Below are 18,986 nucleotides of genomic sequence, written 5' to 3' on the forward strand. Positions count from 1 at the left end.
TTTTCAATCCTAGAAACCCACAGTATTCTCCCTTTCTCTGAGTCTGTACACTCTCAACCCATAGTTTTTTCCATTGCTCCGAGTCTTTAGGCTCTACATTCACAGTGGTTTCTCCATTTGTCTGTTTATTCTCTACCGAAAATTATTATGTTTCCTGACTCAGTTTAAGGAGAATTATCTTATAGACTGTGTAAACACTAGAACTCCCCCATTTCTATGTCTACTTTTTAAACCACAGCATGCCACACACAATTGAGTCAATTCTCAAGATGTTCCTGCAGCCTAAAGACAGTTCCCTCTTGGGGCAATGTTGTCCTTAGTCTTACCTATTGAGGTGGCATCGGAGTAGCTATCAAGGAGGCTGGATTAGATTACTGTTGGGTCTACAGAGAGCACAGGACTCTTCATAGAATGCTTCAATGAATGTGATGGTCAATGTTTATGAAACTTCTCACCTAAACACCAAAGGCTCTTTTCTGGCCACAGAGATTAACAACTTGATCAATATGTCAACGAAATGGAAAACATTTGATGCCCCTCGAAAATGTACTAAAAGCAAACCTGTTGCATTCTGCTTCACCCATGAGTTTCAAGAGATAGCATTTAACATATGTTACAAGCACCATCAATTTTTAATGATGCTCTGCACTCAGTCACGCCCTGCACAGAGCTGTGACAATCAGTTGGGACTTCAATGGAATTAAAATATAGTATGCTCGGTAGCTCCTCAAGCAGACTTATACAGCTCATGGAACTCCAAAGAATGTGAGCAATTGCGTTAGTACATAGGGAATGAGCAGAAGGAGCTTCTAAGACAGGCATCTCCATTTTCAAAATATTTACTATTTAATAGCTAAGAAGCACAGCTTACCCTGCTTTGACTCACACCAATATCATACTTTACAGAAACAGCTCTTTCATCCTGTTCCCGTTCCAACCATGATATGTTTTCACGAAAGTAAAATGGATGAACCACAGACATGTCTTTATCTTAAGATTACTGTGTTCTGTATATGCAATTCCTTTCCTTTATTTATTCAGTAAGCGTTAAGGACTGATGTTATCCTTATTATTCATATGTCTTTTTTTTTTTAAATGGTCTACTTCTGTGCAGAACATTAGTAAAACCCCACAGCAGCAAATGGGGTGCAGCAGGTTAGTCTAAACCTCAGGTGAGGTCTCTGGTTAATATTGTTTTCCTTGCACAGGTAGTAATTTAGCTTTTGTAGCCCCCCACCCCCAGTTACTTTTTCACGGTGATGGTGATTCACTCTCATCTCTTTCATTAGACTCTTCTCTCTTGTGTACTCGTCGTTGATGTGTATACAGATTTGATGAGCAGCTGAAACTCTTCTCACACTCTGTACATGCATATGGTTTCTCGCCAGTGTGTGTCCTTAAATGTTTAACAAGGCTTGAGTCACAACTGAACCCTTTCCCACACTCTGTGCATTCATAGGGTTTCTCTCCAGTGTGTATTCTCTGATGCATCAGCATGCGGGAGGAGTAATTAAAACTCTTGCCACACTCACTACATTTGTACGGTTTTGTGCCCATGTGGATATGCTGATGATTGAGCAGAACTGAGGACTGCGTAAAACTCATCCCACATTCGCTACAAGTGAATGGTTTTACCCCTGTGTGGATCCGTTGGTGAGTGACCAGGTTAGAAGACTGGTTGAAATTCATACCACACTCCCCACACTTATATGGTTTCTCTCCCGTATGTATCCGTTGATGTTTGTACATGGTAGATGAATCTGTAAAACTTTTCCCACATTCAGCACATGTAAATGGTTTTTCACCTGTATGCTTCCGCATATGACATTTTAAATGATGTGGGGCATTAAAGTTCTTCCCGCATTCGCTACACGCATATGGTTTTTCACCGGTGTGTGTCCGCTGGTGGGTACGCAGATTAGTGGATATAGTGAAGCTCTTCCCACATTCAGTACATACATATGGTTTCTCTCCAGTGTGAGTTCGCTGATGTTTGGTAAGGGTGCCTGGGTCAGCAAATCTTTTGCCACAGTCCTTACATACATAGGGTTTCTCACCTGAATGTATCCGCTGATGCATCTTCAGATATGAAGGCTCGCGGAAGCTCTTTCCACATTCACTACAGGTAAATGGTTTGGCTCCAACGTGAATGCGCTTGTGTTTGAGGAGGTTGGCAGACTGATTAAAGCTCATTCCACATTCACTACAGATATAGGGTTTTTCTCCTGTGTGTATCACTTTGTGCTGGGTCAGAATCTGTAAACTGCAGAAGCTTTTACCGCAGTCACTACAAGTATGTTGTTTCTTCTTTTTCTGGGTATCTTCACTGTCAATGCTTGCTGATTTCTTTCCATATTCTCTAAAAGTATATGTTCTCTCACCTGAGTGTATTTTAAGTTGTACTATGGACGTTTCTGATTTGCGGTCTCTTTTTTCACTTTTGTTGGGTTCAGCCAGTTTTTTTTCTGCTAAAGTGCTCTGCTTTCTTTGGCATTTGTTTAGCCTTTTGTATGTCTTTTTTGGGCCTTTTCCTGACTGAATATTTATTGATTGTGGTTTCTCTGCTTTCAGCGTGTCATTAATTTCTTCAAGTTTCCTCTTCTTGAGTTTATTCTGCAATCTGCTCCCTTGTAGAAAAAAAATAAGAAAGGATAATGTAACTTACTCTGTACGCATCTGTTTATTCATTTAGTGCTGTAGATTCGCATGCTGTGCATACTCCTGCCATGTAGTGATGGATTTGTTTATCTTTGAAACGTCATTTGATTCACAAGGTCTCAGTGACTCCTCCTCTGGTCTTGGATGCGCATGTGCACGGACTCCATTGCTAGATTGTTTTTCATAGGCTCGGCGAGAGTAAGAATAGAGTAGACAGTAGAACATAATAGTGACTTTGCGTATAGAGATTAAGTATTAATTGAAAGAAATCTGTAACAAACACTGGCATCTGGGGAGGAGGGTGGGTGCATGTCAATCTACGGCACCACATGTAACAAACAGATGTTACAGGATGTGACATAATCCATTCGTAGCAGGTGTGGCTGAAAATACACATGCTCTGCAGAGACTGTAAATGAGTACTCCCCTAAGCGGTGGCTGGCTCTGAAATAGAGTCCAAAAGACAGTCCGACCAATTTTTTGCTTGCTGCCTAGCAAGAATATCCACAACTTAATGTTTTGTGAAAGTGTGTGCAGTGAACCATGTGCCAGCTTTATAAACATCTGGTATGGCAATGTTTCCTACCAAAGTCATAGTAGCACCCTGTTTATGGGTGGCGTGAGGATCGGGCGGGAAGGGAACGTTTTTTGCATACAAGTTTGATATGCACTTGACAATCCACCTGGCAATTTCCAGCCTTAGAACTAGCCAGTCCATTACGAGGTTTTGCTAAAGGATATGGTTCTAGCAATGCAGTACATTAAAGCACGCTTAAGATCAAGTGTGTGAAGAGCCCTTTGAGCTACTGAGTCTGGGTGTGGAAAGACGACGGGCAGCTCAATGGTCTGATTAAGGTGGAATGGAGAGACCCTTTTTGGTAAGAATCTAGTATGGGTTATAAGAACCACTTTGTCCTGATGTATCTGGAAAAAAGGTGCCTAATATGTCTTAAAGATTTTATAGCTACCATGATAAAACAACAATTGATGGGCAGAATGTGTTCACCATGCAATTCCAGTTTTAACCCAGCAATATGCAAATCAGTCTTGACCCTGCGCCCAATGGGAACAGTCCAGCCCGGGTACTCCCTGGACTGGAAAAAAGTATCCTAGGACCGGTTTCGGGGTTTCACCCCTCATCAGCCAGGATAGCCCAACTCCAGTGGCATGGAGAGCACAGGACCCACGTCTGGGCATACCCGTCCCATACCCGGCCTCTGGGTGACAAATGCAAAACGAACAAATGATGGACAGAATGCTGAACAATGTCATACATTCACCCCAGTAAAGAGATCTGGGCCTAAATCCATCGTTTTTTTGCTCACCATGCCATTCCAGTTTGGACCCAACCAAATGCAAATCAGTCTTGAACCTGCGCCCAATGGGAATAGTCCAGCCCAAACGGCAAGGCCAGGTCCTCCCTGGACTGGAAACAAGCATCCTATGACCGGTTTCCCAGCCAACGAGAGATCCCCTTATGCTTAAGGTCACTTGCTGAACTGGGTGTGCCGAGGGCCTGCTCTGCTACAGATTGTTGCTGTTCCACCACTGCACACTGCGATGAGTGTTGTTGTTAACAACACTAGATCCTCCATGTGTAGCAACTGGCTAGAGACATTCCGAACGTGGGCACAAATGTAGTCAGGCATGCAGCTCTATGGCAACACAAGAAGCCATCATTTCAAGAAGGTGCATTACTGTCCAAACTGGAAGCGGACTGAGTGGCTGAAAAATAGGGAGAAGCTGCTGGAATGCTTGGACCCTCTAGGAACACAGAAAGCTTTGCTCACTACAGAGCTCAGTACTGACCCTAGGAAGGGTTGAATCTGAATTGGCTCAAGTGAGACTTAGCGGCGTGGATGGTGAATCCCAGGTTGTGCAGCAGGAAGATTGCAGTCTGGGTGTGGCTTAAGCACTACTGTCGGCTTGGTCTCAATCTTCCATATAGGGGAAGACCTGAGTTCCTCCTCTTAAGACGTTTATTGCTGACACTGCTAGGCACTTCGTAAAGACCCTTGGACTGTGGTGACAACTAAGGGTAGTACTTTGAACTGAAAATGTTGAACACTTACCATGTAGCACTGATGAGCTGGATGGATGGGGGTATAGAAGTAGGAGTCCTTCAGGTCTATTGTTGTCATGAAGTTGCCTTTTTGCAGAAGAAGGTTGACATCCTGTAGAGGGGCCATGTGGAAATGTTCTGACAGGATGTATCAGTTGTGAGGTCGAAGGTCGAGGATGAGTCTGGGGGACTCGTCCTTTTTAGGAAAGAGGAAGTACTGGTAGTAGATGTCTTTGCATGGATGTTGCAGGGGCACTGGCTCTATGGCTTGTTTGAGTAGGAGAACCTGAACTTCCTCTTGCTGCAACGTGAGATGTTCTTGGCTGGGAGTGTGGGTGCAGGGTGGAATGTTTGGGGATGCTGAAATGAGATGTAGGCAGTAGCTGTGCTCGATGATGGATAGGACACATCTGTCTGTGGTGCTACCTTTCCAGTGGTGAAGGAACTGTTGAAGTCTCCTCAAGACAAGTGTTGTGTGATCGTTGGGTGGAGTTCTGGAATTATTTGGTGGTCGAGGCTCCCTTACTAGGTATGTCTCTACCCCAGTCCTTCGCGCTGTTTCCTCAGAAAGAGCGCCACATGAGGCCTCTGTTGCCAAGGGTATGATTAGGTGGGTGGCTTTGGAACACCCACTTAGCTGCTGTCTCCAAAAGTACCACCTGCCAGAGGATACCTTTGCGGTCTCAGTATCTTTCCTGATTTTCTCAATCATGTGATAAACCTGTGGCGCAAAGAGAGGCAATTATATCACAGGTACTCACTCGAGGAGGCATAGTCTTGAAGAGTGGACTGGAGCTGGCCGAAAAGAGGGAACATCTTCGGGCGTTTTTAACTCCTCCAAGAGCTCCTCCTCAACTGACTGAGACAGCAGGGCTGGGCTTATCTGTGCTGGTGTAGAGACTTTTTACTGCGGAGCACTGTGCAGTAGTCCCAGTGGCTTTCATCGCACTCCGGCGAGAGGCAAAGATTGCAGATGGCATGAAGATTGTCCCAAGTGCTCTTTAGAGCAACTCTGGGGGCATTTCTTGAAAGGCGTCCATTCCACTACCCCAGGTACTTCGATTATGTCATTATTCTCCAAAGGTTAGGCATGAATACACAGCAGCCTGAAGAGCCTTGAGGGCTTGAAAAACAACTGAACTGGAGAAATAGAATCTGCATCGTGAGCAATAGAAGAAGCCTTCTCACAACAAGAGTGAAAGAGAATGGACTCTGAGGCCCCGACGGGAACCAACAAACTTGCCGACACAGGGCGTGCACTGTATCATGTCTGAACCCAATGGCAGAGAAATAAATTCAAACAATGGCATCAGAACCCATTCACATCCAAAACCAGAGGGGGAGTCGCCAAGGCCTTGCGACTCAAAAGACCTCTTCGAAGATAAACAAATAGCAATTGTCCATAGTTTAAGTAATAAACAATGAAACACAATGTAAAGGTTTTTATAGAGGTTACTTTTAAAACATGTGTACACCAGAGACTCTCTATTATTGGTAAGACAACTCAATCTGAGCACCGGTTTAATTTTTTACATATATATATATATATATATATATATATATATATATATATATATATATATATTCCCCCCCCAACAATGCTGATAGCATACCTCTGGGCAGGGTAGGTGCGAGACCCAGGAGCTGGGACCTGTTTGCAAATTAAGGGAAATCCCGTATTCCAGTGTCAAATACAGAAAGACTCACACTCCAGCATCATATTTCAGATAATTAATTGGATTGAATTGAAATGAATGGCAACACGATTAGACCGCAAAGGTCTTCTTCACAAGCCAAGTTGCACATGAATACAATCACCATTTAAAGTGTAAATAACATAAACATAGAAAACATACAGTCAGTGGTGATTATTCGCATAGAAATCAAGGATAGACTACAACACATTTGTAGAACCCTCTCATTCTGACATGTTCATTTTCATATTTCATAAATATTTCAAAAGTATATAATTATCACATTTGATTCCATACCACATTTCAAAATTAAATAACCTTAAAGCATATGCTAGAGTTCCTATGCATGACATTTCAAGATGAATGACTGACATTGCATTATGTCAGCTCGTAAACTATTATTTTATATTGATCCTCCACAAATCATTACAAAGCAGAGTGCATGACTTCATGAGGCAAAAACTAACGGTTGTGAACTTGTCCTCACATGAACTAACTGAGGCGTAACAGTCCTTATTGGAACTAGGTCTAACTTTTTGCCCCACCGCGAAAATGTGACCACAGTAGAACTCGTATTGATGTACATGCGTACATTGAAGTTAATTAATATGTTCTTACAAAAGAGTAAACAAGTGAATTCACCAAACATGCTATATGATATGAGAAGTCATGATCAAACTCTTGACAGTTTATGTTTGAAAGATATTGAAGGCTTGGCTTGCCAAGTAAAATGAAGGGGTAGGAGAATGGTCAAACGAGAAAGAACTCGTAGAACAGCTGGGTCTGGAAACAGGAGGGGCTGCAACTACTAAGTTTAAACCCAAATCTACATTTAACCCTAACCTACCACACAACAGCTTAGACACTTTTCATGATGTTGTAACACGGGAACTCATGAAAATATGGGCAAAAACCAGAAATGAACACGCACATAACCTGACCCCTGCTCAGAGAATAGCCCTTAACACACTTAATAAGGATCAGAGCTTTGTCATTAAGCCATCAGATAAAGGGGGCAATGAGGTCCTATTGGACTTTAACAAGTATAGAGAAGAGGCAATAAGACAACTTGTTTTCTCATGGAGCTATGTGAGATCCAGCAAGGAGGCAAATGATGACGCAACCAGTAGATTCTTTACTGCACTAACAGAATGGAGACAACAGGAACCTTCCGAGGAGGAGGAGTTTCGCTTCCTTTATATCAAAAAAGCTAGGGCACCATGTTTTTATTAGGCCTGGGCGGTAAATTCCTTTCGAAATTTGGGTAATTTCACGTTCCGCGAACGAGGAATTTCCAAAAATTCCACGATCAACGGCTTCGCAGAATTTTTTGCGTGTTCGTGCTTTCAAAATGCGTGTTTGCAAGCTATTTGTCCCCGAGCACGCAAACAGCGTTCGCAAACAGGAAAAAAGCATCACGAACATGCGGACCAAGCAATTTCGCATGTACGGTGAACATTTGTGTGCTTGCGGAGATTTTTTACCGTTTTCGCAGAGCTTTGCGTAGCGCGACTACGCGAAGCTCCGCCCACCCCTAGTTTTTATGTGCTGCCAAAAATACACAAGGATAACACCAATCCACCAGGCAAACCTATAGTGTTGGCAAATGGCAGTTTCCTGGAGAACACTTCTGCGTTTTTGGATTACCTTCTGTTCCCATATGTTCTCAGCCTCCCTTCATAATGTAGGGACAATGCAGACTTTATCAACGAAATAGAAGGTATTCCGTGACAGGAGAAACATTAGCTGGTTACGCTTGTCGTTGTCTCTGTACACCTGTATTGAACACAGCAAGGAGATTGGAGCATGTAAACATTTCTATAGGGATAAATCTATCTTCCTGTATGAACACTGCATGATGTTAATCAGCATGCTACCGTTTGCCTAGAAAAGAACTTTTTTCTTTTTGAGGATAGATGGTACCAGCAGGTGGTTGGAACCGCCATGGAAAACTGCTTCGCGCCGAGCTGCACCTGTATGCTTGTGGGGTGGTGGGAAGAACAACCGGTGTGGATAGAGAAGAATGGACAGTTTACCAGACATGTTGTATTCTGGAAGACTTTCATAGATGACATCTTTAGGATATGGAGAGTCACTAGAAAGAGATGATAACCGAGAATGAAACCAACCTTCGCTTCACATATAGGTGTGATCAGAGTGAAATGAATGTTCACGGATGTGTGTGTTAATGTTGAGATTGGTACGATCTTGACCAATCTGTTTAGAAAAGCGACCACAGGAAACAGTATATTGCATGAAGTTGTCACCATCCACACAAACTCAAGTGGAGTATCCCCTTTGGGGCGAAACACAATTGCAGCACACAACAGGCCTATGAGAAAAGAGGAGAATGATGGGAAGGTTCAGGAAGAGGCTCTACCTGCAAAAGGTGTAAAAAGCAGCAGATGTGAAGGCAGCAGATCTCAAGAGATCCACTTCGCTTATTAAGAAGGCCAATGGATGAGAATAAAGTTGGATTGATCACTACATGCAACACCGAGTCAGCATCTGTTCGAAATACCCTCAACATATGATTAGAAATAACCCTGTGATAAGCTCATGTTACCACACACCCATTGGTCACGTATAGGAAGTCCTGATCCTTGAAGGGGTGGTACTAAACAGCAAGGATGGTTGCCACAGCAGAGGGGTGTCTTTAACCCCTTCGCTGTGGCGGCTATTCCGCCGCAGCGCTAAAGGGGGGGGGGGGGGGCGAGCTGTGCTTGTGACGGAACGGTTCCGTCACGAACCCGCCCGCCCATTAATCAGTCAGCGCAGGCGCAAAATTCGCGCCACGCTGGCGCGGCGTGCGAGCCTTGACGGAACCATTCCGTCACAAGCACAGCTCACCCGTGGCTTGTGACGGAGCGGTTCCGTCACAAGCATGCAACGGGTTAAATGTGGTAAATGTAAAGAGTGTGTTGGCAGTAGAAACAAGAAAACATACCCATTACCAACAGGAAGGATACAGGACATTAAGAAATTCCTGAATTGCAATACAGATTTTTGTGTATATGTGATCATGAGTGCCTGTGAGAAAATGTATGTGGGGAGTACGGTTTTCCCAATGAAGAAGAGGTACTAGAGCCCATGAGAGCAATACAAAATTTTGATTCAAGCTATTCTACACAAGGCATTGGTTACGATACCATAATCAGAATCCTGACAGTCTCTCTTTCTTTGGTGTTGACAGTGTTGAGGCAAGCCTGGGGGGGGGGCAAGAGGGAGGAAACTGAGAATCTTGGGGTCCAGATATATTGTGTTCCTTGGTAGCAAGTCTCCTTTTGGGATTAACGAAGACGAGGAGCTTGTTGGAACACTGGATGAGTAACTGATCGTGTTCTGAGCTTATTATCTGCTTCCAGTGTGATCATTGTTTTCCCTGCATGTACTAGGCTATGGTGGGGGCTCCCAATCATAATCCAGTATCAGCAGGAGGCTTAGTCTGCATGCACCTATAGTAAGTGACTAATACTAGACAATACTGCTAGTATGTATGTAAGAAAGCTATTGCCATAGTGTACCCGTGGATTTGAGTTGACTTTCCCCTTGTGTTTTTAATTCCCCCCTTTTTTGTCTATTGTTTGCACGTTGTTCACCCCCTTATTCCTATTGCTTTTATTAAACTTTGAGTGTTGGCTGCTGCTTTTTTTTCATTTTATTTTTTTATTTATTGATTTTCACAATAAGCATTGAAACAAAGATACAGTACAGCTTAGCTTTAACTGTGGTTGATGTTGATATTCGGTCCATACACATGCATAAGTCATCAAAATAATCATTAATTTCTACAATAAAGGGGGAGAGGGAATTGCATATACATCACTGTTGTGTCGGTGTCTACATAACTGATGTTAGTGTTCCCCTGCTTGTCCCAATGTTTGGAGGGGTCGTTGCTGCGGGGGCGATGTATCTCCTAGGTCCTGTACAGCTAATAAATATGCGTGGAATGGCTGTCATGTGCAAGAGGCCTGGAAGCAGGTGGTTGCATCAGTGCGTACATGTCGCTATTCGTGTTGCAATATGTCATGCTGCGTAACCATGTTTTCAATGTGGGTGAAAATGTACTACCCCAATTTATGGCTTCTTCCCTTTTGGCGATGAGAAGTTCAATTGCGACAAAGAGTCTTTTGGGTTTAGGGAGGTTGTGAGTGTACCCCATAAGCGCCAAAAGCGGGGAGGGTGTGAGCTCCATTTCAATCATACGTGAGCGCTCCGTAAATACCGCCCTCCAATACCTAGCAATCTTATCACATGTCCATGCCATGTGTGCAAAATCTGCCTCTGGGGAAAGACATCTGGAACACGTGTGTGGGCGGGATGGGTCCATGCGGTGTAGTCTACTTGGTGTCATTAACGCCCGCCAAATAAACTTGAAGTGCAGCAACTTGTGCCTGTGATTAGGAGAAACTCGGTGTATTCCTTATACAGCAGTGGCTCCACTGTGAATGAGAGCTGGGGTGGCCCAGGTCCCGCTCCCAGGCGGCACGTACTCCAGCATCCCGACTGGGTAGTAGGGGCACGGCGGCCTTGTATAGCCTGGATATGAGGTGAAACCCACTTGTGTCATTAATGAATCCTGTCAGACGAGGAAATTCAGGGGGTTCGAGTGGATAACTGGGGATACTGTCCCTGAGAGCCCTCCACAGTCTTTGCAATATAAAGTGGTCCATTACTGTGGCCTTACTGAAAAGGGGGTTTTCCTTACGCAAAAAGACATGACCACTGGGGAACAGGTCTCCAAACGCTGGCACGTGGAACTTTTCTAGCGTACGTTTCACTAGGATCTCCGGTAGAATGGGGACCCGGCCATTTCCTGCCAGTGGTAATGAGAAGGAATACAGGTGATGGGAATCGGTCCCACTGAGCAGTCGCACCAGGCCCAGCTCGTTGTGGATAGCGTCTGAATGTCTTGGCCGTCACGTGGCACCCCGCCGGCAAAGGCGTGTTCAAGGGCATTGGATGTGCGGGATCCGCTTGTGGCCTAACATATGGAATCCTGGCATCCACGTGGTACCAATGCCGTGCAAAGCTTGCCTGTGCTACAAGATAATATATGAGGAAATTTGGTACCCCACACCAACCCTGCTCATATGACAACATCAGGGTATCCCAACTTATCCGGGGTTGTCTGCCACCCGGTTCAGACACTGGTTGTCCTCGTAGCATACTGCTCTTGGCAAAGCTCATTAACTCGTGAGACTATCTGTGAGTCACCTTTTTCGATAACATTGCCATTTTTAAATCGTGATTTAATGATTTGATCAGATTAACCCTCCTTTACACGCTGGCGCTGTTGTAATCCTATCACTTGCTGAATGTTGCTTTTCTTTCTATGAACTGCTTTTAACTTTTACCTTTAAACTTTTAAATCGTCTTGCACTTACCTGCTGCTCCGTCACACTCTCTTCCGTTGAGCAGTTTTCTGGTCCACCACAGCTTGTGCTGATTGAGTGGAGAAAGCTTTGGCTCACTTCCGGCTAGATTGGGTTAGCAATCTAGTCTTTGGCCACATTTGTGCCAATAAAATCAATGCTGCGATGGACGTGCAGCGGACGTGCCGCTGGCGCGCCTAAGGCAAGCCCATCTGCGCCCATCCGCGCCCGATCGTGGCCCGAGGCCAGGAACCCTGGTCAAAAATTGATTTATTACAAGGAAGAACTCCTAAACCTGAAATATTTGTCTCACAGGCTTTCCCATTCAGCTTCAGCTAGTAAGCAACTGGAAGCAGAGAACGTATTCATTGGCACTGGGGATCCTCCACACACTGGTTCAGAGGTCTCACCCGGACTGAGGGTTGCCACGCTAAACACCAGGTCCCTCACTAAGCATAGCCTTGATATCTTTACTCTGCTGCAGGAGGCAGAGTCGGATATTCTGGCACTCTCAGAGACATGGCTAGATGACATGTCAGGGCCAGATTTAGTGGCCTCCCTTCCCCCTGAATATAATGCCTGGAATTACAATTGCCAAGGCAATAAAAGAGGGGGGGATGTCGCGATTCTCAGTCGCAGGACATTCACCACCGAGAGAATAGTGGTGTTTGGATGGGGCAGAAGTTCTGGGGATTAAACTCAGACTCTTGTCTGATTGTGGTAGTGGTCTACCGCCCTCCCCGGTACACCACTCTATTTAATTACCTTTTTTATGAAGTAATGAGTGATCTCTGCTCAAGATACCAACAAATCCTGGTCCTTGGGGACTTTAACTATCATTGGGATCTGACCCCTAGAGACGGCATGTTCAATGATGCCATGACTACGTTAGGATTGCAGCAAATCGTGGACTTCCCTACACATGAGAAGGGTCACACTTTGGACCTGGTTTGGATCACGTCCTCTGCTAAACTCATGCCGACTGCACCCGGTGCTGTTGGTCTGACCACTTCTTTGTCAGCCTACTACTACCGGTAGACAGCCATCCTAAACATGTATCGTCGGGGTGGAGGGTAACACGGAATTGGCGCAAACTAGATAATGCCAAATTGAAGGACGCACTGGATAGGACCTTAGCTCCCAGACCCCTGCCCTTGGACCCGGACTTAGAATATGAAGCACTCTCTCATCGGGCGAGGCTAACTATGGGCGATGTTATCCCTGCACGGAGGTTAAGGATAATGCATATTACAAAAGGGGCACCTTGGTACACACAAGAACTCAGAGGGGTAAAACAAGCTCTTCGTCAATCTGAGCGACTATGGGGGAAAGCCCTTGATCTAGAAGCCAAGAAGATATATAAAACAAAATTGGCTCTCTATAAAGCCTCCATTATTAAAACAAAGTCCGCACACTATGAAGCTAGGATTAGTGAGGCAAGAGATACGCAGGACGAGACTTTTAGTGTACTCCGGGAGCTGAGTCGGCTCACCGAACAAAGGCTGGCCACTAACCAAGCTGACTGTGATAAAATACAGGAGTTTTTCCTAACTAAAGTCGAAGATATCGTCTCTGTTATCAAAAATACGCGCATTATTCCCTGCCCCTTGTCAGTGGAGGAGGACACCTCTGTCATACAGGTTATTTCTCTCTCCAGGTTCCCTGTGCTTGAACCACGGGACTTAGCTCATATCGTGGCTAAAGTGAAATCTGGATCACCCGAGGACCCTTGTCCCCCGAAGGTATTTCAAACGATTATTCCCTTCATTTAGGCTGAGGTGCTGTCTGCACTGAATCTCTCCTTGACAACAGGAATGGTTCCTCTGGGATTCAAGGAGTCTATAGGGATCCCACTATTGAAGAAAGCAGGGGCAGATACTAGGAACCTGAAAAACTTGCGCCCTATATCCCAGCTCCCATTCCTGGCCAAAGTGCTTGAACAACATGTACTTAGAGCTCTCTCGTCTTATGTTGAACAACACCGGCTGTTACATAATTGACAAGCGGGGTTCAGGGCCCATAGCAGCACTGAGTTAGTGATTCTCTCAGTACTGGGTGATCAGCGACTAGCAGCCGATAAGAAGACTCCCTCAGCGCTGATCTTACTGGACCTCTCAGCCGCCTTTGATACGGTGAACCATAAGCAGCTACTGGCCCATATCCGGCTGCTGGGAGTCACAGGGACAGTCCTCCAGTGGATCACTTCCTTCTTGGAGAATCGCTCCTAGAGGCTCCAATTAGAAGACCACATGTCCAGACCAGGGAATCTGTGCTGGGGGTCCAACAGGGTTCGGCGCTATCTCCCTTGCTTTTCAACATTTACCTCCAACCCCTGTTTGAGGCATTGGCAATTGCTGACTGTCAGGTGTTCAACTACCCAGATGACACTCAGCTGATAGTGCGTATTGACAACTCCCTGGAGTCACAACGGGTAATCTTCAAGGGCATGTGCATTGCACATAAATCCCTGTTTGGTGAAACTCCTAAATGTATTAATGATCGTCTGAAGCCCTACGAGCCCGGACGTCTCCTTCGCTCTTCACAGGCCAGCCTCCTTGCTTTCCCTCGCTTTAACAGGGCCACTTTGGAGGCTGGGCCTTTTCAGTATCCATCCCTCAGATCTGGAACAAGCTACCGGAAGGTATGCACAAGGAAGCTAGATTGCTTCCATTCCGGAGGAGACTCAAGACAATGCTATTCTCTGAGGTTGTTTGGCCTTTCTTATGTTGTCTCATGCTTAGTTCAGTGGTGCAAAAGAATTTGGACTGTCTGATCCTTGCTGCAGCGCTTGGAGACCTTTGGTGAATAGCGCTTTATAAATACAACTTAACATTAACACCCCACACTAGCCTGTGCCCTGTTAACCATTATCTGTAGCAAGGATATACAGCCTGTAAGGACCTGAATAGCGGGTACTGTACTGCAGTAATAACAGTCGGAAGAACCATATTGCAAAAACATTTATGATCATCTGTCCCCTCCCCGCCAACCCCACACCAACTATCACCTGCACCAACCTTCAGGGGGGAAAACCCAACCCTCCACTGTGGAATTCAAACATAAAGGAAAAATAAACATTCCACGGGGCATATTACCAACGGACAGCGATAAATTTTGCCAAGCGCGCTTAGCGCACTTTTATTTATTGCAATCTATTGCTGGGTGTTATCGCCGGGTTAGCGCGTTATTAACAACGCCTAACACCAGGGCAATAATATTTCCAGAGATGGCGGCGTTGTGAGGGGAATATCGCTGGAAATCCAGTGATACAACCACAGAGATGGCGTAACACTTGTAAATAGGCGAAGGTGCACTCAGTCGCACGATCCACCTGCCATACGACAAAGAGGGTTAGTCAGTATTTTACCAGACGTTAATTTTTGGAGAAAAGCACGGTTAGCGTATTTTTTTAAATCACTAACCGTGTTGTGGGTCGCATTGTTAATAGTACTCATGGCGATAATTTACATGTACATTAGAGATGTACAGCGAGGCATCAGGAAAAAGGCTGCTAACATGTGCTAATGCATGTTAGCACTGCCTTGTAAATAGGGCGAACAGATTATATCTGCTTTTTTGGCTTTTACAGCCACAAAAGCGGAGATGAGGCCCTTGATAATATGCCCCCACAATACTATGGTAAACATAGGAAGTGCATCTGCACTAGGGAGGTGGCAATGCCTTGCCGAATCCCCGGTTCTGTTGGAACGATGATACATGTAACGGTGAAATACATTCTGCCTCGTGCGGCTGTCCCCACTGCATTGGCATGTTTAAAGGAAATATAAGCTAAGTGGTCAGCAGTTGTTCAATGAGACTGAATGCAGCAAACCATTAGGAGCGGTGACAATATCTGCACTTGCACCAGAGTCTGGGATATTTGGTGAGTGATGTGGGGAGGGGGATACGCGCTGTTGTCTGACTTGGAGTAGGCTTGGAAAAATTCCTGAGTGTTGTGAGGGGAGACAACGTCCACATCTACCTTTAGGCGGGCGGGGTAAAGCATCCCATAACGCAGTCCTAGTTTGCGAAGATTCGCCTTGACTCCCTCATATTTCCGTCAGACTTCCTGCACCATCGCGGTGAAGTCCGGGTAAATAGAGTTTCTCTCAAGCCATCTGCAATGTGGTGTCCCGGTCTTTGAAATTGATAAGACGGCTATTATTAGTATAGGAGGACAACCTGGATTGGGGCACGGTCCAAGCGTGCGGTGCTCGCGTTCCACAACAAAGGTAGGGTGAAGGAGTCCAGACTGAACAGATCAATCAGCAGTGTCTCCATAAACCCATCCAGTTTCCCTTTACTGGTGGACTCAGGTAGACCCACTACACGTTTGTTGTTGCATCGCCCCTGCTCCTCCAAATCCTCATTCTTGATGGCGATCGATTTGAGTCGTTTCTCCATGCGCTCAAACTTTTTTGTAGTTTGGGCAGCACCATCCTCCAAGTTGGAAATCTTGCCCTCTGCTGTTGTCAAGCACCCTTCATGTTGATCAAGCCTGATGCCCATAGTATCTAGTCACTATTCAAGGGACTTGAAACGGGTGTACAGGACTTTAAAGCCCGCCCTAAGTTCCACCAGCATGGTATGTGTCCCAGCCACTGCGCCCGCAGGTGCACCGCCTCCTCTGCCATGCCAGATCACTGGGCCTCTGCGCTGCGGACGGTTTTCTCAAATGACAGTTTACGTTGTTTTGGGTCAACCCAGACCATGCCCTGACCCGGGGCGCTGAAAAAAGACCTCTGGGCAAAGTGACCGCTGCAAACAGTGCAGCGCAAGGGCAAGCAGGGTGTGCCCCGGGCCCATTTCCACCATTGCCCCAGACTCACAGTGGTGGGGCTTATAGATGCGCTGTCCGTCTCATGGCGTGCCCCGATGTTCTTTTTTGAAAGCATGGGAGAGGGGCGGGAGCATCAGCCGATGCCCTGTGGGTGCCCCGCCCGGGGTTGTTGCAGCGCGTCAGCATAGTGGCTCCTAGGGATCACTGCAGCACCCTGCCCGATGGCCGACCCCCAGGCTCACCCATGCACCCTGTCACCACGGGGACTCCAGGGGGTGCCGGCAGAGCTCACTGTATTAAAGCTGAGGAAGCAGGAGGTCTTCGCTGCCACCACTCACATTTCGGCCGCCGGGCCGCTCTCAGCTAAGTCGCTCCGGCTCCACCGTCAGTGCCGTCCCTCCTTCCATGCAACGCTCGCCAGCACCATGCAACGCAAGCCCCTGGCTTCATACATTGGAGCTGGCCCCACTGTTTTCAGGCCAGCAGTGTTGAATCCGTCTCGGCTGGCGGGTGCTCTGGGGGTCAAGCGTGGCACTGGTTACTTCTGACAGCACTCCCACATCTTTGCCAACAACATAGCTGTGGCGACCGCCACCCAGGTTGTAGGATCCCGGGAAAATCGGCAGAGCTCCGAGCCTACGCGGCCATCACAGTCGGCGGCTTGGCCATGCCCACTGGCTGCTGCTTTATTGTCTAACCACATATGAGATCCGGTTGATCTATTAATTCTAGGGCCACTTTGCCACAGCTCAAGTTTCAACCTCAACCCTTGCGGTTTTGCCTCATGAAGTCGTGCACTCTGCTTTGTAATGATTTGTGGAGGATCAATATAAAAGAATAGTTTACGAGCTGACATAATGCAACGTCAGTCATTCATCTTGCAATGTCATGCATAGGAACTCTAGCATATGCTTTAAGGTTATTTAATTTTGAAATGTGGTCTGGAATCAAATGTGATAATTATATACTTTTGAAATATTTATGAAATATGAAAATGAACATGTCAGAATGAGAGGGTTCTACAAATGTGTTGTAGTCTATCCTCGATTTTTATGCGAATAACCAACAATGTCTGTTTTCTATGTTTATGTTATTTAAATGGTGATTGTATTCATGTGCAATTTGGCTTGTGAAGATCTTTGCTGTGCCGTTCATTTCAATTCAATACAATTAATTCTCTGAAATACGATCCTGGAGTGCAAATCTTTCTGTATTTGACACAGGTATATGGGAATATATATATTGCACTTTGCACATGGTGTATTAAATTAAATAAAGCAAACTTACTTAAATTACTGTTGTGGTGCAGTGACTTCCGTCAAAGAATAAGGGATGAGAGGAATCTGAGGAATGTGTATATATATATATATATATATATATATATATATATATATATATATATATATATATATATATATATATATATATATATATTCCCATGACCATTTATCACATTTTCCGCATCCATCAAAACATCTCTACTCAGTCATCCAGTGGAAAAAGAAACTAGGTGGCAAACATCTGTGTATCACCAGCAATCCTTTGTTTATTCAATTACATTAAGGTGCAAGAGAAAAGTGACCTATGCATTTCGTCCATGGCCTTCAACAGGGTTATAGAATCTTTTAATACAGAGTGTCAATGTAAGGGACAATCCTTTAACCGTCACCAATCAAAATAGTTCAACAACTGGATTGCTAACCTTAGTTCTGTCTCTTCTCAAAGTGGCATAAACCACTCACCATTTTCTTTTTCATTATTATGAACATATATTTGTGACACATCTTATTCATTTCACAAAAGTATAAGGAAGAACTCTTAACATAAGGGACTATATATTTTTCCAAATTGACATCCCTTTTCCTTAAAATGCATTCTTCCAAAGGGTCACTGTTTTAATTTGTGCATCACATTATATCTAATTTGTGGTATATCATATACTATGATTCATATATATGGTAAAGTACTGGTATGATTTAAAGATTCACAATGCCAAGGGGAAGATATACTTTACAACAATTCACAAGGATATAAAGAATTTACTTGATGCAATTCTGGTAAAGTACAATTCATATGCCAGTTCTAATATGCAGCAGTTCTTCTATGCCCAATATTTTTGTGCTTATGTACTTACACAAAATGTTCTTGTTCAGAATATTTAAAAATAATTTTTTGCACCTAAACCCCTGGAGGCTAGCAGGTCAACATGCAGACCTCAAGTGCAGGAGCATTCGACAATTCAGTCAGCTCCCTATCCTTCAACTGGAACTAAAATGCAAGTCTTATGACATAAAGTGCAAACACTTTCAAATAATATCAGATCTTAAATTCCAAGTGCATTTAATCTATGCCAATATCTACCCATACTGATATTAAGTGTGAATGTATTAAACATTCCATAAAAGGTCTACACTTGC

The 18,986-nt window shown here is 44.9% G+C and overlaps 1 protein-coding gene across 2 annotated transcripts in view; it reads right to left on the minus strand.

Moving 5' to 3' along the window:
- Positions 1-985: 985 nt before the first annotated feature.
- The window catches only part of LOC147725805 (uncharacterized), a 279,608-nt gene continuing 261,607 nt past the window's right edge, over positions 986-18,986 (minus strand). For both annotated transcript variants that reach the window (XM_086959982.1, XM_086959983.1), the window contains exon 8: positions 986-2,627. In XM_086959982.1, coding sequence (XP_086816108.1) covers positions 1,252-2,627 — 1,376 coding nt within the window. In that variant the 3' untranslated portion in view covers positions 986-1,251. The remainder of the gene's footprint in view (positions 2,628-18,986) is intronic.

This window comes from Lissotriton vulgaris, chromosome 3_1 (assembly GCF_964263255.1).
Source record: "Lissotriton vulgaris chromosome 3_1, aLisVul1.2, whole genome shotgun sequence".
NCBI lineage: Eukaryota > Metazoa > Chordata > Amphibia > Caudata > Salamandridae > Lissotriton > Lissotriton vulgaris.